This window comes from Mixophyes fleayi, chromosome 2 (assembly GCF_038048845.1).
Source record: "Mixophyes fleayi isolate aMixFle1 chromosome 2, aMixFle1.hap1, whole genome shotgun sequence".
In the NCBI taxonomy this organism is placed as follows: domain Eukaryota; kingdom Metazoa; phylum Chordata; class Amphibia; order Anura; family Limnodynastidae; genus Mixophyes; species Mixophyes fleayi.
Window position 1 is genome coordinate 93,769,249 of NC_134403.1, and position 27,584 is coordinate 93,796,832.

A 27,584-nucleotide genomic window follows, 5' to 3' on the forward strand; every position below is an offset into this window, starting at 1 on the left:
TTAAAACAGGTGGTTTAAGTTTTATTCTTTTACAAGTACAATTATATACAAATTAGTAACACATGTTACCATCTAATTGTTTTATTGACACTCCTGTTTTAATATTAAGAGGGCATACCAAACCATTAACCAGAGTTAAAAACAGATTTAGTAAAATGTTTAAAACAAATAAAACAATAACACAAAGTTGCATTTTTAGTAGTTGGAAATGCACAGCTGCAGATATTTATCCTCAATGGAACAGAGCTGGGACTCCGGATACTTACCCTCATCAGTATATCCCTTTGTTTGTTTTTGTATATGCTATAACCATAATATATTCCAGACCGCATGTATATATGTACGTACGCAGATGGTCCCATAAGTACTTTTTGTGCCTATCTGCAAAGGGACAGTTTCTTAAATATTTACATGCCATGTAATATCCAGTGAAAACATAATATTTAAGCTTTATAGATCATTATTCTGTTAAATGACATACCTCTAATTCATTTTATGAGCTTAAGGAAAGTACTCAAAAACGAACACCTTAAGTCTGTATAACAAGTAGATCACCCAACATGATCTCTCCAACATATGTGCTCTGCACACCAAAGGGTTAAAAAGACTATGTAAAACGATACTTTCAGCAGTATATGCCCAGCTATAATAGACAGCTCATAAAAACATTTATATTGACTTTCACAAATGCACAACTTAGCAGTGGGACTAAATGTAAATGCTAAGTAATAGGTCTGCAAATAGTATTGTTCTTTCTAACCTTTGTTTAGAACACAATTCAAAAAAAACCTCAGTAGCTGCAATCCCTTCCAAAGTGCTACATTCTCAAACCTTGTTTCTGTTGCTTCAGTGAATCTTCAAGTCTGCGCTCCTCCACTTCTGCATTCCTTCATGAACAGCCACAGCAGTCTAATCTAGTCAGTCAAACTCTAGCTGGAGAACAGAGTGAAGTAGCCTGTGGGTTTGAAGCCGATAAAGTACAAGCTACAGCAAGCAATGTCAGCTGGGAGATATGGTACTAGATAGCCAGAGTGCCCAGGGTTTGACTAGGAATTCTTCATTCTTTATCCATATTGCTCTAAGGATTACTTTCTAGATTTAGTCCTGAGCTCTTCTGAAAACATGATTACATAGGTTTCTATCAAACAAAATTAGGTATTTTAGGTGCCTGAACATGCAATATTAAATAGGCTTTCAAATGCAAATACTTTGTTTAGCTTGTTTAAGCAGTGTCATGGAGTAATAGTGCAGTACATAAATGCAGTGACATTTCCATGTATAAAGATTTAGAAAGTAAAAACACTAGATCAGCAGGAATGAAAATTGGTCTTACTTGTCTTATTTAATGATGAATTCCTTAGGTTTAAATATAAAATACCATACTTAGTAGCTTAACTATGAAAAAGGAAGAAAAAAAAAAAAACAACAATAAAACAAAACAAAAACAAACGTTGCTGATTAAAATCAAATGAGATCAAAAGTGAATATGTTGTGCAAATGGTCTGGCCACTAATAACAAAACCCTTCCTTAAAATAATGACTACACACAACGAAAGGGCAGGGTTATACGGTTGATAAATGGCTGCCAAGTTATTCACAAGACTCCTTTAAAAGTGACAAATTGTTGTCTTCACCGGATAAAAATTTTCAAAGTGAATAATGTTTGAGCACTTCTCTGCCTCTCGTTTCTGCTTTCCTGTGAGAAAATAAAGACATGTTAAGGTTATATAATGTTTTTTAAATGTAAAATAATTTAGGCGACGTTGAAGAGTAAAATCAGAATGATTATTTAACAACATATATATTTAAACCATCTGCAATTAATTTTGATCATTATTGTAAAGCGAGGCAGCAGGACACACAACCCCCCTGAGAACCACTTAGTGATTCTTATATCCAAGTACCAGTATAAGGGATTGTGTGACTGAATCACTGATAAATAAGTTATTTGTGGCTGGATCATGTAGAAATAATTTATTGTAAAATGCATTTCAATCAAAAGGTGCAGGCACCAATGTATAATTTGAAATGCACTTATCGTGTGACACTGGGATGTGTTTAGTATGCAAGTGTCATTGTTTGGGTTTGTATCTTTGCTAGAGGAAGTCTGTTTGCTGATAGCAGGAAATGTTAAGCAAGTCTTTATGTGAAATGACAAAAACCTGTTCAGCCTGTATACCCAGCAGGGGACCGCTGGCTGGCGTTACTGGATCTCAGATATGCAAGCATCAAATTTAAATATCGTTAGCTTTGCATTGCATGTAAATTCATGTTTGGGTTAACAAATTGCATCCAGATTCTAAAAATAGCCTGTGTTCAAATCGGTATAAAAAGCCCTGTCTTGTATTGAAAATTGTTCTTTCTTGCTTCATCTGACCTGCTCCTGGTACCTTCAACCAGTGTGAGCAAATAAACAACACTTGCCTCAAAGACCTGCTTGGAAACTTCTCTATTCCTGTGACCTACAGATTAGGCCCAAAATCTAATCCGTTCCCAGCTGTTACTGAGGTTTGGACCCAGCTTTTCCGGTACCACCACTCTGCCCGCTAACCAGCAGTTCTGGCCAGTGTGATAGGCCAGGGGAGATCCTTTCACAGCAACCCTGATCAATTGGAAGAGGTTAGGAGTAGCAGCCCAGGTACACCAGCAAGGGGTACATTAGCAGCATCAGTTACCCAGACGAAAACCAGTACTGGATGCTGGTAAGGAGTCCAGTGGTGGCAGAATTTGTGAGCCCCTCCTACTGCGGCAAGAGGGCGCATTTGGGATAACGAAAGGGAACTGTGGCAAAGTAAGCCCAGCCGGTTCCCAGCAACAGCAGACAGGGTGGCATAGTCGGTCCATCCTGTCACAGTTTGTATGGTGCATCATGGCAACAATGATTTGTCCGTAAGGTCTTCTGCCAGTAAAACCAAGAGCAATGGAATGATTTGTCATTTGGTGGAGCATTTAGAATATAGAACATCTATGTGGAAGTATTCCAGCAATAATGGAAAAGAGGCTAGGAATATGCAAGGACTTTATCCCTTCATCCCAAACTATGCAGTCCAACTCTGTAGCTGAAATGTATCAAAATTGCAAGTTGTACTCAGACCTGTAAATGTGCCCCAATACTTTCAACGACCTAATGCATTGTAGATTGGCTGCTCCTCGGGTCACAGAGCAGTTATCCTATGGTACTGTTATATAGCAATTTTTTCCACAGCTGGTTTTAATTCCTATCCCAGAGGGGCTCTGACTGGTTTGTATTGAAAATCTGTCATTTTGGCAGTGCCTGAAGTGGTGTCGCAAATCCAAACACTTTCAATACTGGACATACCTCGAATTGGCTCTCTGCGTTGGAGCTTGTAGGTCTCCTTGTCCTGACAAAGGCGGCGGATAAAGACACCCAGTTGGTCTACATTCTCAATGCGATCAGTAACCACCATCTGCTCATGAATTAAATAGGACTGTGGAAGGTATGTTCCAGCCTTTAATGACAAAGATAAACAATATCAACATAGTTTACACACATTTTAGCACATAATTAAAAAAAACGTATGTGTGTAGAATTTGTATGTTCTCCCAGTGTTCACATGGGATTCCTCTAATCTGGTTTCCTCACATACTCCAAAAAGACATACTGGTATGTTAATTGGTTTCTGACTAAAATTGACGTGTGTGTGTGTGCCAATGTGGCATGGACTGATGTGAATTACAAATAATCTCTGTATAGTACTGTGTAATATGGTGGCCCTGTATAAACAATAATAATCTGAGTCCTACCTAGTCAAAATATATAATTTTATCATCTAAATATTAAATTATTTATTAGACAATTAGATGGGGAATAATACTGTTCAGCCACAATAGCAATGAAAATCTACAAATCTGCATCGCCTTCTCGGATTGGGCACTTCCCCTTTATGCCTCATGAGCGCTTTAGATCATGGTTTTTCTAAGCGGAAAAACAAACCATTCTACAGTCAGTACGGAGACCCTGTAGTCCATGGGAACTGCTATTTTCCTGTTCCACTATAATGATATATCTTTTACAACCCTGCAGCATTTAAAACATATAAAATAAAGTGCTATTTTCTGACAGGGAGCCAGGGCCTGGTGTTTCGGAGACAAAGACAGATGGGTTCCCAGCATGCCGATTGGTGCCAATCACAAATCAAAGTTCTGGAAATTGCCTAGATGGCTTTAGGTAACCAATGATCTATCAGCACTATCCACCAAAGCACCAGATACCCTTCTGGTACTCTGAAGAATAGTGAAATATTTGTTTGCAGTAACAATGCAATAAGGTTATTAGAAACCAGATTGCAATGAATGTAGCAGAAATCCTCAAATTACTAAATGTGTCAACCTTCACTTGTAGAAGTACCTTAATGTTTATAAGCAGCTCCAAGAAATTTTTTGGTGGCATAACAATTGAGGTGTTCAAAGGGATAACATAGCACTTGTTCAGGCTGAGATCAAGGTAGGCAGTAAGTTTCTGGGGAGAAGAAAAGAGGTTATGATGAAAATATTTATATATATCTATATCTATCTATGGAGGAACAAGACAAGTATTGTATAATGAAAAACTGAATTTTTGGTAGGAATCCCATTGCATTTATTACTTTACATTACAAAATGAATCTAATTTACTGTATAAGTAGGGGGTTCGCAGTTTTAAAATCTTGCAACTGCACAAAATGCAAATTCAAAGATGGGAAATATATCTGTCTTCACCATCATTTTAACAATGAAGACAAAACAGTTGAGGTTATTAACACTTCAATTTACATACAGAGTTCAAACAACAAGGTAGTATCGCTCTCTCTCTACTAGAACTGGTAATCAAAGTTCAACAACATGTCTGATCTTCCACCATATATAGAGTGTATTTGGTATTCTGATTGCAGGACTTTTCAAAAGATAAGCTGTACACTGGATACCCAAATAACTTAATATATACCTACATCATAGAATTTAATAATTTTGGGCAATAATGGGGAAATATCTAATTGTTATAGTATGTTAATAAAAATACAATCATGTCTTCTGGTGTATGTGGGATAAGTTCTCCTATACTTGGTAACTGCCTAGAAAATTATGGAGGTAGCAATTTGTATTTTAAATCAGGAAGGGGAATGGAATCTGATATCATGCATATAAATATACAATAAGGTTTTTTTTAAACATACTTTGTTCAAATGTGAGAACAGCTTGCAAGCGGATATGATCCATATCTTACGCCAGCCTCTGGGATAGGAATACACTAATTCTTTACTCTGTACCTCGCTTATTTTTTTTTTAACCATTTGCATAGTTACATAACCTACTTCTTCTAGCACTAAAACTAATTCACACGTCTGTGTGTTAATCCTAAAATACAAGTTTTTACAGCAATTTCTCTTTAATTAGTTAGGAATAAGGCAATGCATGATATCAATGTTACAATGGGTAAACTTCAAGTTAACATTTGGCTCTAATTTATTCCACTCATTCATGTAGTTTGACTGGTGCCAACACTAAGCATCTGCATTTTAAACCTAATTGAAAAGGAACTGCCCATTGAGACTGAGAAAAAGAAGGAAAAGTAAATAACAAACAAACATAAACCACCATCCGCAACACCAATAATAAAAAAAAAATACTTGTTTTGTATAAAATGTTACCAACACAAGATTCAAAAATTGCCCTGGAAACATTTACTTTATACACATTATTGATGACCATCTTTGAAAATAAGAAATATCTGGCTAGCTTATGCCTTTCACTAGTGCAGGATTGGTGTGTTAACCATTTGAAAGCTGGACAGCAGCATTCTAGACTGCATGTGTATTCAATGCTTTGTGACAAGATAGAACATTTTTTTCACTCCTTGGCAGTGTTTTCGGGTGCGATTCCACTCATATTTGGTCGAGCCTCTGTATAATACAACCCACAGAAACGGATGTGTAAATAAAATAAATTATCTTGCATTTTTATCTTCCACATGGTATGATAAAAGTTGCTAAAATGGACAAAGAACATACATGGTTAACAGTCTACTTATTGTAGCCCAATAGGCAAGAATGCACAATTAGCAAGTCTTCTTAAAAACTTCCAATAAATAGAACTTACCCTGTGAAAGTCATGAACAATGTCAGCAGGATCACTGTCAGCAAATTCAGGGACTGGAACATTGATCAGTTCAACCTCCTCATCTTCCAGAATCTGAATTCTCTCTTTAAAGGAGTGGTAGCGAACACGGGAGTCTGCATAAGGCTCAACAAGTGACATATCATCGTCCGTGTACTTTATTCCGCAGAAGTAGACGCCACGCTACAAAAGAAACAAACAAAATAAATGAATGCATATTAAATACTGTGTATAGGAAATGCAGCTTTTCACAAATAACCAGGCATGTAGCCAATTATGTAAATTCCTTATTAAAATTATGTAAATTGCTTGTTGCATATATACATTTTGTACATGTTTCTATAAAAACCAAATTGCCATAGTAATGTATATTGGATGAGTATATATTGCAATTCTATAATCACAGTAGCAACACAGTGAATATTTATAACAAAGATCAAATCAGATTTGTGTGACCAAGAGACCGATTTGTGACAAACTACGTTTTAGGTCATGTAGAGCGATTATACAGGAACCCTGCAGATTAAAGAGAGAGTTAAGCAAATATTTGACATTAATGTATACCAAAAGTTGTGTATTAGGGCTATTACCCACTGGCATTTAAATGTTGTGTCTGACTTGCATTTAAAAATAAAACCCATTTTGTTCTGTGTGTCCATACGGATTTGCACTGAAACGTGCCTATTCATTATTTTGATTGGCCTTTTTTTTTTTCCATTGCAGTGCGTTCAAAAGTATATCACCACACTTGAAAAAAAATCCATTCATCTCTATGGAAGTACTTCGTAAGGGTTATCACAGGCAGGTTAACTAGCGTATTGTTGTATCTTTTGCATTCATTTCAATGGGGTTGTGCTCCACATATAGAAACCCCATTGCAAAGAATGAGCCATAGAAATAAATGGAGATGTGCAACACTTGTAATTTGTTTACTTAATCACTATTGATGCATCTTCAAAAGCAGCGAGTACCCAAGTCTCCCCATCCACCGCCAATCACGTCACGGCTAGCGTGGGAAAACCACTTTTCATTAGCTGAACACCTAAGGGGAGCCTCAGTCGACTGATTTTTCTTTAATTCTGTTGTTGGGCTCCAAACAGAGAATTAATGTTTGGGGTTTTTGTCTTTGTTTCTTTAACCAGTGGAAAACAAGATGATTTTGCTTGTATTACCATTTGGATTAAAAGAAGCTCAGTCTTGGATTTACTTTTGAATTAAAAGAAACAAAAAATTCTATTTGGATTACAGCTGGGAAAAACAATTATATTATATTATATTTCAAAACAAACTATTGTAGGCATACAACCTAGTAAGTGGTGCATTAAAAAGAGATTGTTCTGTGCATTTAGAAAAAAAAAAGCATGGTTGGAGTGGAGAATTTTGGCGATTTCGTTTTTTTAAACATGTAAAATGAAATCATACTGAGCTGAAGTAAAAAACAAAAAACAAACAAACCCATAAATGGTAATCGTGGGAGAGGTAACCCAACAAAACAAGTTGTATTTTTGTGGAATTCCAACATGTTTTACCACATTCCTTGAAGTTTTGGAAAGTCACCTTAAGAACTGGCAATTCGTTACTATTTGCCAGAATAATTTTCTTTTAATCTAGCTCTAAAACACTGTTAAAATAAATAAAAAAAGGTACAGAAAATGTAAAGTGTTAAGAAATTGTTTAATCTATGCATGTATTTAAAAAAATGGGTAATTTCTAATTCGGACTGCAAAAAATAATTATATTTGTTACATAAAAAAATAAGTTAATGGTATGTACTGTAGCAATTCACTTTTCACCTGGATAGTCAGTTTTGAATGGTACTGTCTAATTGGTGAATGAATGGGGTCACTGAACGTGAACATCATGAGTATACATAGAAGAGAGTTTACTCTACACAGTACTCAACACAGCAGCAGATAACAACTGTACAGGGCGTACATTGGGTAATATAGTTCCTTCCTGCTTTGAATGATGGTTCAGAAAGGCTTTTTTAATTGTTTGTGTAATAAACTGTATAATATAAAGTCAATTAAATACAGACAGAGCATGTCAATGGATGAAGGAAAATTGACAAATGGGATAAATCTGGTAAAATCAGCTGCAAGACTAAACCACGGCATAAAAATTCCAGCTATGGGCAATAAACATAAAAAAAAAAAAAATATACAAAAAAAAATACAAAAATCAGGATGTGCATTCTCTTATGACTACTAGAATTTCAACTACATTTGAGGTGAAAATAATAAATGCTGACAGAACATATTTACATAGCAACTGACTTGTGAGGGACTTATCTCTAAATCTGGCCACACAGGCCGATATTGCTGAGAAATAGCACAACGCTCCAGTATAGACATACACGCAGCTGGCCATATTGGAAGACATACGGACATTCAGGGGTTAGGAGTGTTATTGGAGACAGAAGATGACACATGGGATACCAGTCATCCTCCCATCAGCTTTATGGATATATTCATTTTGGTGCCACATACACATGACAATTTAAAGGTCAATTGCCCCAAATCACCAGCAATATCAAAGTGTATGTGGCTAGCCTAAGATATTTCAATAGATTTTGCCACTGAAAGCAAATAAAGATAGGAAACAGATATGAGTGACACTGTGCAGCCTAGTCCACATCAATGTAAAATTACAAATACAAAATCATTTCTATAATCGAAGCTCAAAGTAGGATTTTGACACACTTTTATAAGTGTCTTATGAATATTTGGCCTTTTACCAGAATTTAACGTAATTAAGGGACAATTGGCATCTGTAGTGTACTAGTGTCTTTTTTAAATCCAGTCCTCAGGGGCCACCAACAGTGCAGGATTTCCATATCTCCTTGCTGGATCACAGCTATATCAATTACCGACAGACATTTTAACAGAACCACAGGTGCTACTAATTATTTTTCTTGTGATTCATATATGCGTTACCCAAAAAACTGACTCATTGTTTGGAGTTAGGACCACCCTATTAGCAGAAGCGCCTTGTCGGGGCAGGTGGCTTATCATGCATTAGCAAATGTGTGTAACTGAGAATTCTGCAGTTTTATACAAGTAGAATAGCAGCTCCTTTACTAGTTGATAGCAGTGTGCTCTGGGATTTCTCTCTATTGTTCTGCTTTTTTGGATAACCCTACCCTTTCAAGCACCTGCTGTGAACCTATAAATTGATTGAGCAACTTCCATTTCTATAAGATTCTGTGAGGATACCAGGGAAATATGCACTGTTGGTGCTCCCTGAGGACTGGGTTTGAGAAACACTGGTCTAAAAGCTACACAAGTTCAATTTTGTAAGGCGCTGCACAGTATTATGTAATAAGAATGACTTGGCAGGGATAGTAATTAGTTGGTCGGCAGACTGATCATGTGGTTGTGTTAGTGCTTAACAGGCATAAAAAGCAGCAGTTAGTGGAAACTATGTTATCTGTTGATCCAGAGGCACAGGTAGACAAGGCTATTTATACCATGTGTGCACATACCTCTTCAAACGTGGCCAGATGCTGTGCTCCTGCTCTAAGATGCTGTATAGGAGGGGGACACATTCTAAGTTAGTTTAAAAGTTAGTTTACAAAAATGAGATACTATTGAAAGAGTCATAACATGTATTGTATTGCAATGCATTCTGCTGCAAACTAAAAACATGGATATAGTTTAAAAAATAATGAAGCCATCAACCAATAACCTAAAAGGAATATGTAGCACAGATCAAAAAGAACCCCACTTGGTCACACCTTTCTCAAACAGGAGATTAGAATATGTACCGTCATATCTATATTAAAAAGGGACGATCCACACAATTTGGGGAGAGGTCCTTCTCCTGTGACCCACAACACTTGTTACAGCAAGTAGGAGACCCTGTTGCATTAAAGAACAGACATCTGTGGCATTGTCGCAGGAGATGTAGAGGATTAGACACTGGTATGGACAGCACTTGTCCTAAAAGGAGAGGTCACTTCCCTTCTAACTGTAGTTCAGTCCAATAATTACTGGGATACTTACAAACAGGGAAAATGGGGGAGAAGGAGGAGGGGATGGGTGTCCCGGAGTGTTATTTTAAGAGAAGGATAATCCAACATTCTGCAAATTGCATCCTTATTACAGTGTTTACTGCCGTGCAAGCCATAGTTGGTTTTCCCAGGATTTATTACACAGACTTACAAGCAAACCCATATATTTTGTGACATTTTTTTTCAAATCACTGTAAACAAATGACCTGAAACCCAAAAGCTATAAATTACCTGTGAAACAAAATATCTGTAAAGGTAAGCTCCACCCAGCACGATACCAGCCAGCATAAAGGCCAAGCCGAAGCACATACACCAGCAGCAGGCCCGTTTCTGCCCAAGTGGTACCACTTCTTCCTCCTGCAATGGATACAGACACAGCACATTTGTAAAGGAGTCTTAAATAACTAGAACATCTCAGAAAAGCAAAACGATTAGTTATTTTGTTAACACACAATTTTCATGGAGCCCCCATGTGTAATCTTTAGATAAAGATCTTCAGGTTTAAAATAAATGATAATGTAAAAACAAATCTACAACTTTTTAGAATCCTCTGTCATAAAATCAATCCACCAAAACATTTCAGTGATGGATTTAAATCTGGTAAACAACAGATATCTTTAATTGACTGTGTGCTGGGACACCGTTCTTGTACCTGTAGCCATCAAGATAATCCATACAACTTCCTTATTGTATATAGCATACACATGTTTACATAGTATAATGCTTGCTGCCCCTTTGTTTTCCTGCCATGGGGTGGCAAGTCAACCCATACCCTCAAAATTTTGTATTATCTTCACTGAATAAATGTATTTATTTTACATGCTTCTAAGTAAGTGAAGTACGTACATTGAGCCATTTCCTGTAAATGTAGGGATAAATCCACAGTATACAAGTATAATGTGAAATGACAGATAGGACATAGTAAAAGGATGACACTGGGAGAGGCCTGGTTGGATGAGCAGTGAAAGTATGGGCTGGGGTGTGGCGCATCGGTGACAACATATTTTTTTTATTTATTTTTTACATTCTTTTGGTTACGGCACTCAACAATTTGAATGCATTCACAAGATCACCCCAGACATTTTGTTATATCAAAGTAAATAAGAAACCTTTTCAACTCTTTTTTCTCATTCTTGCTGTAGTTACCAATCTGTATTTCTGCCTTTATCACACCCTGGATTCCTGAGTGAATCACCCACTGAAATCAAGATATAATGCTCTTCTCATGGTGACACAACATTTTAGAATGAACACATTCATATATCAATGTGGCGATCAGGTGACAGGTATTACTGCCTGGCAATATAAAAATATGATTTTTTTTTTATATTTTACCCCCAGGAAATTGTTTTGGACCCACACACATATATTTCTGGCCAAACATGACCAACTTGTGTGCTAGGAAAACAAGCCTGCAGTTCATACTCCAATCCAAAGAGAACTGGTGAGAAAGAATGTCCATATTACATAGAAATATATTACTAAAAAAAAATAAAAAAAAAAGGTTTTACCTATTCAGAGGTCATGTATTTTTCTTGCAGTCTTCTAAGGCTTAATTTATTTATTTGTAAAGGTCCTAAGCAACAGTGAGACAGTCAGACTTATTCATGATGCACTTATAGGGGCCAATTCAATTCGGCCACATCATTCTGGGAATTACGCAGTCTGCGCACGATTACCGTTACTGCGGTTAAAATTACCGTATTAATGGTAATACTTTTAACACCACGTATTCCTAGAATAAAGTGGCTGAACTGAATCGCCCCCATAAAATGCTATTTAAAAAAGTGAAAAACACCAGCGTATGAAATAAAAATCAAAAAGGACCCAATACTGACTTGCTGAGTTTTTGTTTTCACAAGGTTTACCTAAATAAACACCGATGTGAAAATGAGACCAAGTAATCTTAGTCTGCTAAGAACATTTAGACATATACAAATGAGTAGACTTTAGTAGGTAAAAAAATACACTGCACTACAAATCAAGTGAGCTAATCATTATGCCAAATAATAATAATAACCATTTTCTTATGGGTTTTAAGGGGTTTTTTTTATTCAAACATGTTTTTACAGTGCTAATTTATTATAGGCTTATTGTGTAAATTTCATGCTCTGAAAATTTATTGTGTCTTTTTTATGCCAAGTTTTATACCAAATGTTCTTTGTTTTATGCTAATGGTTTGAGTTGTCAGGACCTCAATTGTATAGCAAAAGAACGGTGTTCCTAGATTACCTGTAAAAAAGAGATCCTGTCCCAAAACTTGTAGCAAAAGGTTACTGTTAGAACTACGTTGACCTGGTCCATTTAGGTTTAACTTCACATCTGTGGGTAGCACGGTGGCTTAGTGGTCAGCACTTCTGCCTCACAGCACTGGGGTCATGAGTTCAATTCCCGACCATGGTGTTATCTGTGTGGAGTTTGTATGTTCTCCCCGTGTTTGCGTGCGTTTCCTTCGGGTGCTTCGGTTTTCTCCCACACCCCAAAAACATACAGGCAAGTTAATTGACTGCTATTAAATTGCCCTTACACTCACCGACCTAGAGAGGCTAAGTTATGGGATTTAGATTGTAAGCTCCAATGGGGCAGGGACTGATGCGAGTGACTTCTCTATACAGCGCTGCGGAATTAGTGACGCTATATAGATGATGATTTATATAGCAGGATTTCAGTGTGTTCCATTGTGAACATATATTTAATTGACAAACATGGAGGTGATTACTAGAGAGCAACCCCTTAACAGAGGTGCAGCAGTGATCATTCATTAACATGAACCTGTATTCATCATAGACTTACATATCCCTGCATATGGGACCTTTAATCTGATTATACAATGCAAAGTGTCAGTTACAACAAGATCATTTCAACAAAAAAGTTTGATAAAGTCTCTAATTGCTGGTTATTAAAGAGAAATGAGATAAATACTTCAATACAGTGTAATTCCCCTAGTACCCACATCATGTATACCCCCTGGCTTTCTTCAACACCCAATCAAATTCAATTGCATTGGATTTTGTACTTTAGCAATAATTTTAGAGCCCATGCATGGTACAATGTTGTACAAGAGAAATTGCAATGTCTGTCAGCGGTACAGCAATCTGCAATGATAACAGAAGAAAGCTATAGCTTGACCTCAGCTACACATGAAATACAGTACCAGACATCTCAGATTATTTAATGCATTGAAATATTACATTAGGAATACCATTTGATATATTTATTATTTGTATATTAGACTTATCTCTCTGATGAGAGAGTTGTGAAGGCATCAAATAAAAAAAAACGTAGATCTTGTGAAGAACAGAGGTGTCAATTTGGGAGATATTTTGAGACAAGTGAGGAAATGTATGTTGGTGCAATTTTGTTGACGGCCTTGTATGTTAGTAGAAGAATTTTATATTGGATTCGGTGAAATACAGGCAACCAATGTACAGACTGACTCAGCAGAGGAGGAACAGTTTGCAAGGAAAATCAGTCTAGCCGCTGCATGCAAAATAGACTGTAGGGGCTCAAGTCTGACTTTGGGAAGACTAGTAAGGAGGGAATTGCAATAGTCGATGCGGGAGAGGAGTGCATGAATTAAGGTTTTTGCTGTGTTTTGTGCGAGATATGTACGTATTCTGGAAATGTTCTTTAGGTGTATGTAACATGATGAAAACACTTGTGTGTCCTGAAATTCTGAACAATTATGCATAATTATCCAGCCTGTGTGATCTGCAGTAGGGAGACCTGCAGGCATTCAAATCAACTAAAAGGTCAAAATCTCCATGATGCCAATGGTAATGAGTGTCTTCCAATGTGCCAATAAGGGTGCTAAGCGTACATAGTAATATAATTAAGCTGCCACCTTTCACCTAATCTGATATAGTTAGCATTCAATCACATAAAATGTATATTTTGTGCACCACAGATTATACCAAATGAATGTAAAAAAAATGTGTATCATGTTCTTTTTTTATGCTCCGTTTTATAGACTCTGTATACACAAAAAACACAATCAGAAGCAATTAATATTTAATAATACAGATAATGAATGATTTCCATTCCCTTGTGTCCGGTTTGTAATACATGCAATGCTGTGTGCTCTCAGCATTGCAATAACAGGCATAAAATCACACGCAAGGCCTCATTGAGAGCGAGGAGCAAATCCTGCTATGGACAACCATTGCAGTGCTCCGGGTGCAAATGCTTCTGTCCGCATGCAGAGAAAATACTGCCTGCTTTTACAGTCACAACACAAGTACAGGCAGCTTATTTTTAGACTGTGAATTAGAGTTGACCTAGGATGCGCCCTCCTCCGAAATACAAATGTGTCTGCATATGTTACCCCCCTCAACTCCACCCCACTTCAGTCCAACATGGAATTTTATTTCTGCACCTTGGTAAAAAGACATTTACATAGTTACCATACAATTTTAAAGCACAAGCCCACATGTCATAGTAGTTGAGGACAACCGTTTCCACTGAAGCAACTGAATATGATTTTACCGAAGTAGTACCGCAAATATTTCTGCATTGAAAATTATATTCTTGGTTTGACATACAATAAATATGGTGCAAGGTTGAGAATTGCTGCCAATCAATTTAAAACACTATTTACGCTGTCCCTACACCAATCTGCTTAATCTGACAGAAGCCACCTGTTAAATTTTAATAATTCACTTTGTGAAACACAACCTGTGTATCAGCATTACTGCCTCTAAAAATTCTTGCAACATCTCTCCTCATTCCAAGTGTACCAGATCACTAATAGCTGCACAGAACTGACCGCTGATAAGGTTGCAGCCTTTCAGCAAGGTCACACTCTTTCTCCAACAGCAGCGACAATTGTTATTTTGCTACCTTATGTATCAACTGTTCCCCACTACTCTTACACTGTAAACCCATGTGAACATGGGCATCTTTACATTTCATGACATTGTATGTTATTTGTGTTATGATCAATGTACAGCACTGTGTAGTATGTCAGCACTTTATAAATTAATGATAATCATTAGTAGTTCAAATGTATCATTTTATCTTGGTTTTAATGTTCAGGCTGAATGTTCCACCTTACCTGGGACTGCTACTTTAACTTGAGCTTCTTACATATCATTTATTTCTTAAATTGATCATGAGAGTAAGCGGACAACAGAACATTCTCTATTACATGTGATACTATTGTACATCTAAAGATTTGTTTTTTTTTTAAAAAAAAACCAAGAAGTGTACCAGGAAAGTCATCATCATCACCATTTATATAGCGCCACTAATTCCGCAGTGCTGTACAGAGAACTCGCTCACATCAGTCCCTGCTTACTGTCTAAATACCCTAATATACACACAGACAGACACAGATTAGGGTCAATTTGTAAACCTACCAGTATGTATTTGGAGTGTGGGAGGAAACCGGAGTACCCGGAGGAAACCCATGCAAACACGGGGAGAACATACAAACTCCTCACAGATAAGACCATGGTCGGGAATTGAACTCATGACCCCGGTGCTGTGAGGCAGAAGTGCTAACCACTTAGCCACCGTGATGTACAAAAGCTTTTCCATTAAAATGATAGGCATTATAGGCAGAGGTCCTTTTGTGGGTGCAGAGGCCCCGCTGCCACCTACAAGCAGGAGAACAGCCACATAATTATTTTTTTTTATATATATTATATATATATAAATTTGCCGCGAAAGTAAATCTTACTTTGCAGGTGGGTGCGCACCATAAAATTAGGAGCATTAGTACAAAGATAGGCACAGAACATTATTAGCACTGCTGGCGACTCACATTTGTACTTTTGTAAATAACCCATTAGTGTGTGCACATGCCCAAAATGAGCCGATATGGAGTTACATAGGGATGTCACCCACTTGACTCATTTTTCTGAAGACACTATAAGTATAGAGTAACAAGATAATGAGAAATTACACCTGCATATCATGTATCTAGGGCTGGATAGCACCTTAGGTACCATAAGGTCTACTGTCTCTAGCGGTGACAAAGTTAGCTTTTCCCTTGCGTCAAATTTCTACAAAGGAAACAATTGCTGAGCAAACCAGTAAATCAATGAAGGTTAATTTTAAGGTGTTGTTTGTTTGTTATTATACAGAGTGGTGGTGACTGTTTAACAGAAAAGAGTGAGGCTAAGGTCAGGCGGTGATCAAATGTATTACATATATGTCAATGAGGGGAGCCCAAAAACAGCTTCTGCATACAGTCCCATCTTACACGTTCCACATCTCTGGCTTAGATCGTCAAATGTTGTAAATCTCCAAAAATGTAAATCCAGCTCTGCATGTAAACATTTGTTTGGAATACTCCGTAGAGCCATTACAGGACTTTTAGCAATATTTGTTTCTGGACAACAATACCCCACTTTACGTAGAATTCCCATTCTACTTAACAGGAACAGCAATATCAAAATAGTCAAACTCCCTTTCCCGCTATACAACAAAATGTTTATCTGACAGGAAACAGTGGACAATAGCTTAATTCTATTGAAGTTCTGTGCTTAATAATTGGAGTTGTACTTATATTGTTTATTGGAGAACAGTCTTCCATGAAAAGGATTATTTTTATCCAGCCAAATGAATCCACATCTTTCACGTCACCGAGAGATAACGGACGTGCTCGTATCTCTTGCGGCATTTAAATATATTTCACACTTAATACACACAAACATTTAAACAATGAACTACAGAAGTTAGTCAACAAGTATTTCCCTTTTTTCAAATTTTAGAGAACTTTATCTTTCAGGCGAAATGAAACACAAAACTGGGGGGGGGGGAAATAAAAATGCTTCTTCACCGGTTACATTTTTATATTTCTTGGTCAAGCTTGTTAAAAAATAAACCAAGCATCTGTCAGGTAGAGAGGTTTTAACCTTCTCATTTCAGATGATTCCATCTCTTTAGCACACATAGGAGGTTATCTACAGATGAGCAGATACAATGCACTAAAGAAGCTGGGAATGCAAACACATGATGACAGATTTATTTAGAAAATTTAAAGGTGTCTTGCAATCATGCATAACAGTATTAGATAAGTACCTGGTTTTGAATTGGAAGCTCTAAGTAAGTAAATGCACGTCATCTGTTTTACAGTGGAAAGGGATTAAGCAGTACTTGCATGTTGGCACTCTCGGGGGTTCCACCTTCCGTATTACTAAAGGCTGCACAGCTAGATCAAGGGTGTATTTCTTTACCACTGGGGGGGGGGGGGTGAAGAGATTCAATCAATTAGCCGCAAGGTTCTGATGAAACCTCACTGCTATGGTTATGATCACATTACGGTCTTGAAAACTTTGCGCTTTATTTGCTTACACCTCTATAAGATGCATGCACACTATTAGCGAAGATCTTTACCAAAACAAACCTCCAGTATTTTCCGGTAATTGAAGATACCTGCACTACAGTCAACTAACTTTGAATATTACAGACACAGAACAATAACTTGTACTATGTAATTTAGAAGATACAAGTACAAGCATCTCAAGTTCTTTATGTGAGAACTTTTACATATAAGTTTGGATGCTCTTACCAGCGTATTATATTTCTACTTGTGTTTTAAATTAATGTCCACCTAATGAGAGGGCCTTTTGAAGAAAAGTTTTTGGTTTTTGCAATCGATTAAATGTAGCTCCTGCTGATTGGACAGGATACATCAATAGACAATAAACAGCAGAAGATCTGATTACCACCTACCCTGTTGTACATGTATCCGAGTCTGGCTGCAGTAACAGGCATTGTACGATTAGAAGAAGGCTGCCATCCAAGATATCTGTGTTGACCCCAATGAAGGGACAACACCTGTAAGAGGGACCAGGCTATTTACATTTAGTATGACAATCCAAGTGATATCACATGTTACACAGATTGTTCTTATACTTGAAAACTATTTAGATTTGTCTCAGATCCTTATATAATTAGGGATCCCATGTATTCAGGGCTTTGTTCAGGACCGTCCAAGTCTAATTTCCTACAATTCAGTGTCTTCAAACAGTTGCGAATGGTTTCCAATGGCTGCTCTAATGAATGTGACACCCCAAACATAACTTATGAGCAGGAAAGAAAAAAGTTTGGACAACAACTTCCCTTAATAGTAGCACCCCAATCAATACTTCAGTGAGAGACCCCCTTAGACCAGGCCTGTCCAACCTGCGGCCCTCCAGATGTTCTGAAACTACAAGCCCCAGCATGCTTTGCCAGTAAACAACCAGTTGATAGCTGGAAGGGCATGCTGGGACTTGTAGTTTCACAACACCTGGAAGGCCGCAGGTTGGACAGGCCTGCCTTAGACCTTTGTTGCCAGTCATACGTGGAGTTACATCATGGCAGTCTACAGCATTCTCAATTGTGGTAGTAACAGTACACCAAACTGGACTGCTCATCCAACTGAGTTCCCACTTAGTTACACACTTCCACACTACACTATCCTGGGCTGAATTACCATCAGAGGCAAGCTTACACAAGGAGCACACTGCTTCGGGAAATGGCCACTGCACACACGTAAAGCATAGGCTTTGTGGTTGGGGAGGGGGGACTAGAGTCAAATGAAAGAAACAGCGTTGTCCAAATGGTTGAACAACTTAAAATGGGTTATTGCTAAACTCTTTCTTACATACATAATTTATGGTAGACTAGTGCAGAATCATCTACATCACCAGGCCTAAAGTGAGAGGAGCACACATACAGTGTAAGCAGCTTTCAGCACATCCCTACACTAAAGCAGCAGATGACAAATCAATCTTTAGGGAGAACTGCAGTCTCAATGTAATTCCAAGAAAGTGAAAAACATTTTCGTTCCTTAAAGAAACCCTACCACAGCAAGAACATGCCAGGTTTACATTTGAAAGAACCACAAAGACAAAATCATTATTTAAACTAGTAATGTGCAAACAAATGTGTTAAATATATTAACGTATTATTTGGGGTGAGTTGTTTAGACTGCAGGGGCATAATTGGGTCACTGAGTGGTAGTAACCTAAATGGTATGTTACATTTGTCATCTCGTTAGTTCTGGTACCATACTCATTGCTCAGAAAAATTATGCTAATAAATCACATTTAGAAAAAAAAAATATGTTTCCAGAGATCGGTGTCCTGTAGTAATGTAAAATGTTATTTTTAGATAAAAGGCCCCACAAATATAACTAGTATGGAGATGCGTCAAATGTGCAGTTTTCTTAACAAGAAGTTTTTGCTCTGTCATCTCTTAATTTGATGCATCATAGATAGGGATAGATATAAAAATCATGGCTCATCCCTGCAGCAGTAGGGTAAGTAGCATGTGGAGGACACTGGGTGAAGGTATACTGGCTGCGGTATTGTGAGGGGAGGAGGAAGGGGGCACACAGGGAACACTGGCTGGTAGTACAGTGATGGTGGGGGTATTGGCATACTGTGGGGGCACTGGTTCTGGTTTATGTGGTGACAGTATGTGGGTATACTGTGCAGGACATTTGGACCATATAAAATGTTTTCATAGTACCAATCACTGCATTTGGAATGCTCTGTGCACTGCAGATTGTTCCTTACAATTTCCTGGCTCCTAGTTTGGCCCTAGCTCCTGGCATTTAGAGGCATTTGTCCAAGCCTGCACTAATTAGCAACTGCAAACCAAGGGAGGAAGGATTAAAAAGCTGGTGCACAATCAGGCCTGTATTTTAAAGGGGTTCCAGCAGTGCAAATCACCCTACTGCTTAACATCCATTTATGGTCACCTAGATTTTATAAAAGGAGGTGGAGCAGCTGTTCAGCACGGAGTGCCCTACATAAAAGTACTTTCCCCCTCCCATAGTGCAATGTATATATATATCTAGCAAAATAAACTAACTGCATGAGGGATTAACTTGTACTTTGGCCAAGGTTTGTGATTTGATGATGTGATTGTAAAATATCATTTGAAGTACATTTCAGTAATTTTCTAAGTGTAGGGACGCACAGTAAAATATACTGGGACCAAATACTTAAACTTGACAGGTTATGAGCTCAGACATTTTGGCCAAAGTTAATAAATGAGCACCAAATGGCCATATCTTACATTAGCACAGGCCGACTATGACGTCATACACAGTCAGACATATTCATTGTCCGTCCAAACGGATCGACACCCGGAGGTGCCTCATAAGTTACTAGCCAGGATCCGCACAGGCTGCAATTTAAGGTCAACCAAGCCTTTAACAGCAGCGTGTACAAGATGGTCCCTCACATCTCTATGTCCTTACTTTGTAACTTAGAACATGCGCTCACCAGAATTAATGAAACACTTGTTTTAATTTATATCCGGATATGAACAATGAAACAAATGCAAACCATTAACGTAGAAATCACCAATAGCTATCAACATACACCTGCAAGTATTATGTGCAATGCTGCTATTCCATAGTGGAGAAAAACACAACAGTGCAAAAATATGTCTAACGCCTTTACATTCACAAAATACACCAGTATTTGTGAAGTCAAGATGACCTGATGACAGCCAAAGACTGCAATCACGTGCAGCCATGGAATGACTGTACTGTTCGGGTCCACCATGCTCGATCACAGACTGTCTGGGTGGGCAGATATGGTGGCTCTGCTAATCAGACCACTAAACTTTCTCCTTCCTTTGAAATATGTTCTTTATTCAACTTCATAAGTTAAATTTTCTATAGTCTACATACAAAGCATGAAATGTACACAATAATTCTACATTTAAAGGGTTCACTGAATTGGAAAAGAAAGAGGATTCAATATTTAAAAGGCATTTTGTAACATACAAACACATATGTAAAGGGCCAAAATTATCTTCTTTTTCCAATTGATTTATTTTTAACTGAAATGTGTTTGTCCCCTAAATGTACAGTGCTGTGGTATATGTTGGCGCTTTACAAGATACAATAATAAATGCATTCTAAAGACCAGCAAGCTTACCAGGTAGTAGGATTGCAAGAGACTACAAAAGCACAGTGGATACATGTGAATGAGCCTTAGATGTGCAATGCATTTTTATACTGTACATTTAATTTTATTTTTTGTATTGTAGATTTGTACTTCTATAAAAAAAAATTCAGTTCATTTAAAAACTAAGTACTTTTGATGTCTCATGAAAATGAATATCAATATTTTTGTCTGTGAAATTTTCCTTAAAACAAAAATCCAATTACCCATATACAAAATGTTTGCACCTGTCCAAAGTTATTGTCAGATGTGCCAGCAACACAAGCTAATTGTGGTGATAAAACTAAACAAAAGTGTGCCATTTGTATCGTCTGCCTGCTGTTTCTAGTATCACAACATCCCTGTTGGTGTCACTTCCCAGAAGTGATATCAAACTAAAAAACTTCTAACTGACCTCTATTAGTTGTATAGAGGTTTTTCAGATTGTTATCATTTCTGGTTAGTTCCGTAACGCTTTTTTTCAATTTGCTCAGGATTTTAATTAAAATGCTGGAGGCGCCAGCGTGCTAAGGGGAAGGCGATCACCCCTCCCTCCCCCCGGACTGCCCCTGCACTCCATAGAGATCTATGGACACTGCCGAATTGGAGTGACATTGTTCCATCGTTGAATGACACTATTAGTCCGGTTTAGAAATCAAACGATACAATGTGCTATGGAACAATAAACATTCATCGTTGTAGAATACACACTAATGCGATATCAGGCTGAACAATTGTTTATCATTTGATAGCCCCGATAATTGGCTGAAAACCTTGTAGTGTGTACCCAGCCTAATGCACTAACCGACATCACAGACACAGAAGTGGCTTATATAAAAGGGCTGCTTGTAACTTTGACAAATGCACACACATGTATAGCTAAATTCAGTGTCAGTTATTTTGCTCTTATGAAACATTTCCCGCTGAGAGCTGTTGCATGTGGAAATTTTTGCATGCTTTGTATAGACAACATATTGTAGTAAGTGTTGCCATTCAATTACATACATAAAATATAGCTGGCATTAGAATTTGAATATGAATAGGCAAGAAAAAAGGGCACACAAGCATTTTAGAATGCTGGTATCTAAAGTGATGATACATGGACGTGAAAGTAAACGGGAAACAATGTTCCTCTATCCCAGCATAGCCATTATATAGCCAGAGCATTGTATGGGGAATCTTGAGAGTGGAATTGCTATGGTATGTCATGGGGAACAAATCTCCATTCACTTTCATATCACATTGAGGAAGTTTCTATTATCTTTAGAATGCATCTGTAACCTGGTCAAAAATTTGTGGTACAATAAAATGTTTGTGTGGCAATGCCTCCCCCCAGCATTGCTCTATATTTCTAAAAATATTCTAAAGGAGAACTATAATGCCAAGGTCTTGGGTTTGAATTCTATGGGGTGTGGCTACAATAGGGTTTAATTAATTATGGACATCATCATCATTTACTTATATAGCACCAGAAAATTCCTTAGCGCTTTACAATTCGGAACAAAACATTAATAAAATAATACAGACAGAGAGAGGTAAGAGAACCCTGCTCGCAAGCTTACAATCTATGGGGACAATGGGAGTTTGAAACACAAGGGCACGTGCTACATCATATTGCACACTGGACCAGCTAGAACGCAAAGGTAAAAGTATTGAGTGGGATGTGTGTGTGGCAATGTTGGTCAGAGGGTTGTTGTCTTGTGTTAGCTGTGTAGAGGGTGGTAATAGGGGAGATTAAGATGGTGGTTGAGAAATATCATAAGCTTGTCTGAAGAGGTGGGTTTTCAGAGAACGCTTGAAGACTAGAGGAAAGTCTTATTGTGCGTGGGAGGGAATTCCACAAAGTGGGTGCAGCCCGAAAAAAGTCCTGTAACCGAGGACATTACTTTCTCTTTCCTAACTGAGCTCTCTGATCAGCCTGAGCTCTGTGAAGGTGAAAATGCTAAGTGCACTGTGGAAGGTAGATTTAAGCAGCAGAACATTGTTGAGATTTCAGACAGAGGTTGCAGGATTGCATGCACAAAACACACGCCCATATTTGCATTTACTGTCATAAATGGGAGTTGCAACCTTGCTTACTTAACAGTAGCATAATCCCCTAGGCCAGAGGAGTGTTCTGTTTCTTTAAAAACAAACTTTCATTTTATGATGTGTAGGAAAAAGAGTTATACACAAATATATTAAACTTATTTTCGGGATGCATGTATTTAAGAAATATTCAAGTCAATGGAATTTGAAAGGCAGAACTTAATGGCTAGATTAATATAGTAACATATTTGTCAGACTCTGGAGATCCTCTTCACCTATACAAGGAGATAAAACCATACTTGCCAACTTTTCCTCCTTGGCTTCAGGGAGATCCCAGGGGAGGTGGGTGTGCGAGCGGGGCTTGACGAATTGCATCACTTTGGCCCTGCCTCCTAAACGATTGTCACAATTTCCGCCAATTACAGCAGGAAGCGGGGCTAAGATGTCAAAATATTTGCGACATTAAGCCCCCCCCCCACCACTTATCTATTGCGGGGGTGAGAACCGGGCATTTGCCCTGCTCTCCCAGGAGCCTGGGAGGTCTCCCAGAAATGCAGGAGTCTCCCGGAAATTCCAGGAGAGTAGGCAACCGCGCGTTAAAGAAAAAGCAGCTAATGAATCTCTACAGACTGAAGTGTCTAACATTTCTGTCTCCTTTACTGAAGTCATGTTGTCTTACCTGTCAGTCTTTGATTAAATCTTGGTCTCCATGAAAATGGCCACCTCCATAGGCATAAATGCATGGACATAGTACACAATCTCTGAACGGTGTCATCTTGCCGCAGATGGCGAAGCCAAAAACATCTTGTACTGGCTCAGCATCAGGGAGAATGCCAGACTCTTCAGGGAGTGAGGGAGATCACCCCTATTTCAGGGAGTCCCCCTGACATTCAGGGAGAGTTGGCAAGTATGGATAAAACTAGTAATAGCAGCCACAACACTACCCAAGTGCTGTATAGAAGGCATAATGAATGACCAAACAGCAACATTTCTTTATGTTTTTCACACAGAAGTTCTTAAAAGCTTTTTCAGCACAGTAACCAGATTACTGTGCCTTCCCCTTATAACCTATGGGACAGTTACCAATCAATAAAGCATGTATTTTTTACTTTACCATTAATGAGTACATTTTATTAAGATGTCATTTTTCACCTATAATTACTTACAACTGATTGATACGAAGGAGTTCATTAGCACAATATACCACAGTCCCAACATACAGTTTAGGAAACTCTGCATTAAAACAAGCATTAAAGTCCGATATTTACTAAAAGTGCAGTGAAAATGAAAATGGAGACGTGGGCTAAATCGAAACTGAAGCCAAATTACTAAGGGTCTCTTGGGATACGCCAAGTAGCTGTGAAGCAAAAGAAGCCAACAAGCATTTAGTGCAAATGAGAACACAGGCAAGTACTGCCAGGACTTTTTCCACAGAGTTATATGGACAGATGTCCTAGAAAACAATTGCTTGACCTAAAAACTAGCAAACAGGAAGTGCAATAAAAGGCCCTGTCGTAAGCGCCCAAAAAATGAAATAAAACACAGAAACAAAGAGGGACATGGATTTGCCGCTTTTTCATTGTTATGGATAGTATCAAATGGACAATCAGTTCTGGAGCAGAGCATCTCGAACTTCAAGGTAAAGCAGACAAACTACCTCCCCATTGACTTAATCACAATTCATACATGGAGCAACAAATAAATATAGTGATATCCACCCTTTTCCCAACGCATGGTGGAAAAACTAGGAATCATTTATAAAGTAATCAGTTCAAAGGCCTTCAATACCAGTCTTTTTAATATGCTCAAATACACAGTGATTTAAGGTCTTAAACACGGAAGCCTTCTATACATTGAACGGAACACAGAAACACACAAATAGGGAATCATAGATCCCTAATGTAACATCACACAATTTTGTTCTGCCAAGTGTTTGATAAAAATGCAGTATTTGGTTTGTGTGCTCAGCATAGGGATTAATGAAACCTATTGCAAGTTACATTTATGCTCAGTTCAAGATGTGGCAAATCCATATAAGCACAATATATCATACATAGCTGAAGATATTCAGAAACGCAGCAATGGTTTGTCTATAGCGAAGTAACATTGAAAGACAACTGTTAGGTCAATTTTTACTTGATATTACTGCACATTTGTATTCCTCATGCTAATGATATCCCATGACACAGCATATGTGGTTCCTGTTACTAACAGCTTACATGCAAATACAGGAAGCACTGCCTACTCTTTCTATAAAACGCCATATCTAAAGTGACAATATACAAATATTGCTTAACGATGCAAATAGTTTGTGAGACTTCAGACTGCAATTTGCTCAGATTGTAAACCGAGATGCACAGCCCATGATAACAGCCAAAGGATGAAGAGTTAATAGGCTCAGCTCAAAGTGCTTAGAAGTGTTTTCATGCATGGAAGACCATATATACAAAAACCACATGACTTTCTAAAGCAATGATTCTCAACTGTGAGAATCACTTGCATGTTTTCCAGGAGCCCAGGTATATATTTATTAATTAGTGACTGATATACTCGAAAAGATCCACATCTGCTACGTATTTCACCTGTAATTTTGCAAGCAAGCTTGGAAAATATGTTCTACAGGGGCACCTGGGAATCACTGATATAAGGTAACAAGCATAAAAGGCAATTATAATTTCTGTGAATCATCATGGAAAAACTACAAGCAAACTCAAAACTATTAAATGATCTTTGAAGTAAAGTATTGTACAAATTTTCTCTTGTATTTGCCACCTAATTAATGCTTATTTTTTCCCACTTTACAATATCATCCATACTGTCTCTAGGTAGCTGTGTAATACAATCCATTTCTGTCATTTAATACTCTCATCACCCTACTATTTGGAAATGTATTTATTTACACGACTATCGACTCATGCTTATGTTTGTACACGAAAAATACAACAAAATCAGCTGTAAATGCAGTTTAAAAAACCACTATGAATTAATCATAGAATGCATTTATAATTTATGCAATTGTCGCTGATCAAACTAAAGCCATTGATTAAATGCTGCCAAAATTAGTTGCTTACACATTTACTAACAAGTACAAAGGTGTTGAATATCAGAAACTATATCATCAGGACTTATTACATTATGTTCCACTGTTCACCTAGCATTTTTATGCAATGTCATCACTGTTAGAAAAGTGACAGACACTTAATACACTTTCTAAAAAACAAAACTGGTGATCACTGTGCATTTACCCAGTCTCCAAAATACAGACAGTTTTTTAACACATCAGAGCTATTTGATATTTGAAAAACATATAATGGTATAAAATGACTCAAACTTCTAAAATGACTTAGAAAAAAATATGATGTTTATGTTGTTTTGAAGAACAGTGACAGCGTTTATACATCCAGTTTTACATGTAATGAAGCCAGGTCTGCTACAGTATGCCAGAAAAATGATAACAAGAGCCAGGGGGAACAGGAGGTGTATAGACTGAAAGTGAACCATTATACATGCAGCTTGAGCTCTTACTGCTGCTACTCCCTTGTCAGCCATTTTACTGCTTATCTCAGTGCTGCTGCTGTCTCTGATAATCACAAACAGCTTCCACCATTTTATTCCACTCTTTCTCTGCTTCAAAGACCAGAAAATAAACCTGACAGCAGGCTGGACCCAGCACATTAACACCTATGATACCGTAACCTGAGCACACAGGGGCCCCTTGGGATCCCTCGGGGGGTCTATTATGCAACGTGGCGCCCAGGTACAGAAGGGACCCTGGAAGAGAATTACCTATACTGCAAATTCAAATGATTAGGGAGTCTGTAGTGACACAAATAGAGTAAAGTTTATACATCAAGGTGATGACACTGCAATTTGTGGCACAATATTTAGTGCATTTGCAAAACGAGTTGCAGAGCAAACAAATGGGCAAATAATGTTTTGCATGGAGCGTCCATCCCAACAACCACCATTACCTGCCTCCATAGTTCACCAGCTAATGGGTGCACGCTGCACAAACAGCCATCCCCGACCATTTATAGGTAAAGGCAATTGAACTGTACAGTGTACTAACTGTACCCTCGTACACAGGCTGCTATCACTGTCTGGGGTCCAGGGAGGGTCCGTCTGCTCTCACCTTGTTCTCGGGAATAATTAGCACCTCACTGTTCTCATCCTCCTTCTTGCCGTCTTTCTGCGCCAACGACGAATTAAAGGCTAATTTCACCATGTTTACTCTCAGGACCCCACCAGGGAGCGGCTGCTGGTTCCTGGGTGTACGGAGCTGGGGGGTTTCTCTTTGTTATAAGCAGAATGTGAGTGCGAATCTTCGCGGAGAAGGGTGGAGGAGGAGAGCAGCGAGAGGCAGGGCCAAAGCGTGACGCACAACAACAACACCAGCAAGTGTCCAGCACAGTGTACACGGCTCGGAGTCCCTGGCTACAATGTGACAGGTAACAAACATCTTGGAATTCTATGGTCCCAATGACATACAGTGATGGACCCCATCCAGATACATTGTTTCAGATGTTTGTACATGT

At 38.0% G+C, this 27,584-nt stretch overlaps 1 protein-coding gene across 2 annotated transcripts; it reads right to left on the bottom strand.

Annotated features, from left to right (window-relative positions):
* ITM2B (integral membrane protein 2B) lies at positions 1–27,408 on the bottom strand. 2 transcript variants are annotated; one of them, XM_075199699.1, is made up of 7 exons: positions 27,182–27,408; positions 10,358–10,483; positions 9,599–9,640; positions 6,097–6,297; positions 4,370–4,480; positions 3,320–3,470; positions 1–1,696 (listed from the first exon to the last, which is right to left on the bottom strand). In XM_075199699.1, the coding sequence occupies exons 1-7, from the start codon at positions 27,272–27,274 to the stop codon at positions 1,608–1,610; spliced, it is 813 nt and encodes a 270-aa protein (XP_075055800.1). In that variant the 5' UTR covers positions 27,275–27,408; the 3' UTR covers positions 1–1,607. The 2 variants fall into 2 exon arrangements, with proteins under 2 accessions (XP_075055800.1, XP_075055801.1); XM_075199700.1 differs by lacking the exon at positions 9,599–9,640 and having other exon boundaries at positions 27,182–27,406.
* Between the last annotated feature and the right edge of the window lie 176 nt (positions 27,409–27,584).

Bases quoted from the DNA above. Each gene is read 5' to 3' on its own strand.
- ITM2B (XM_075199699.1), bottom strand. From the start codon at position 27,274: ATGGTGAAATTAGCCTTTAATTCGTCGTTGGCGCAGAAAGACGGCAAG. The intron at 9,641-10,357 runs GTAATTTATAGC...CCTCCTATACAG, and splicing joins ACAGATATTTTGTTTCACAG to CATCTTAGAGCAGGAGCACA. The intron at 3,471-4,369 runs GTACTTCTACAA...TTGTCATTAAAG, and splicing joins AGCTGCTTATAAACATTAAG to GCTGGAACATACCTTCCACA.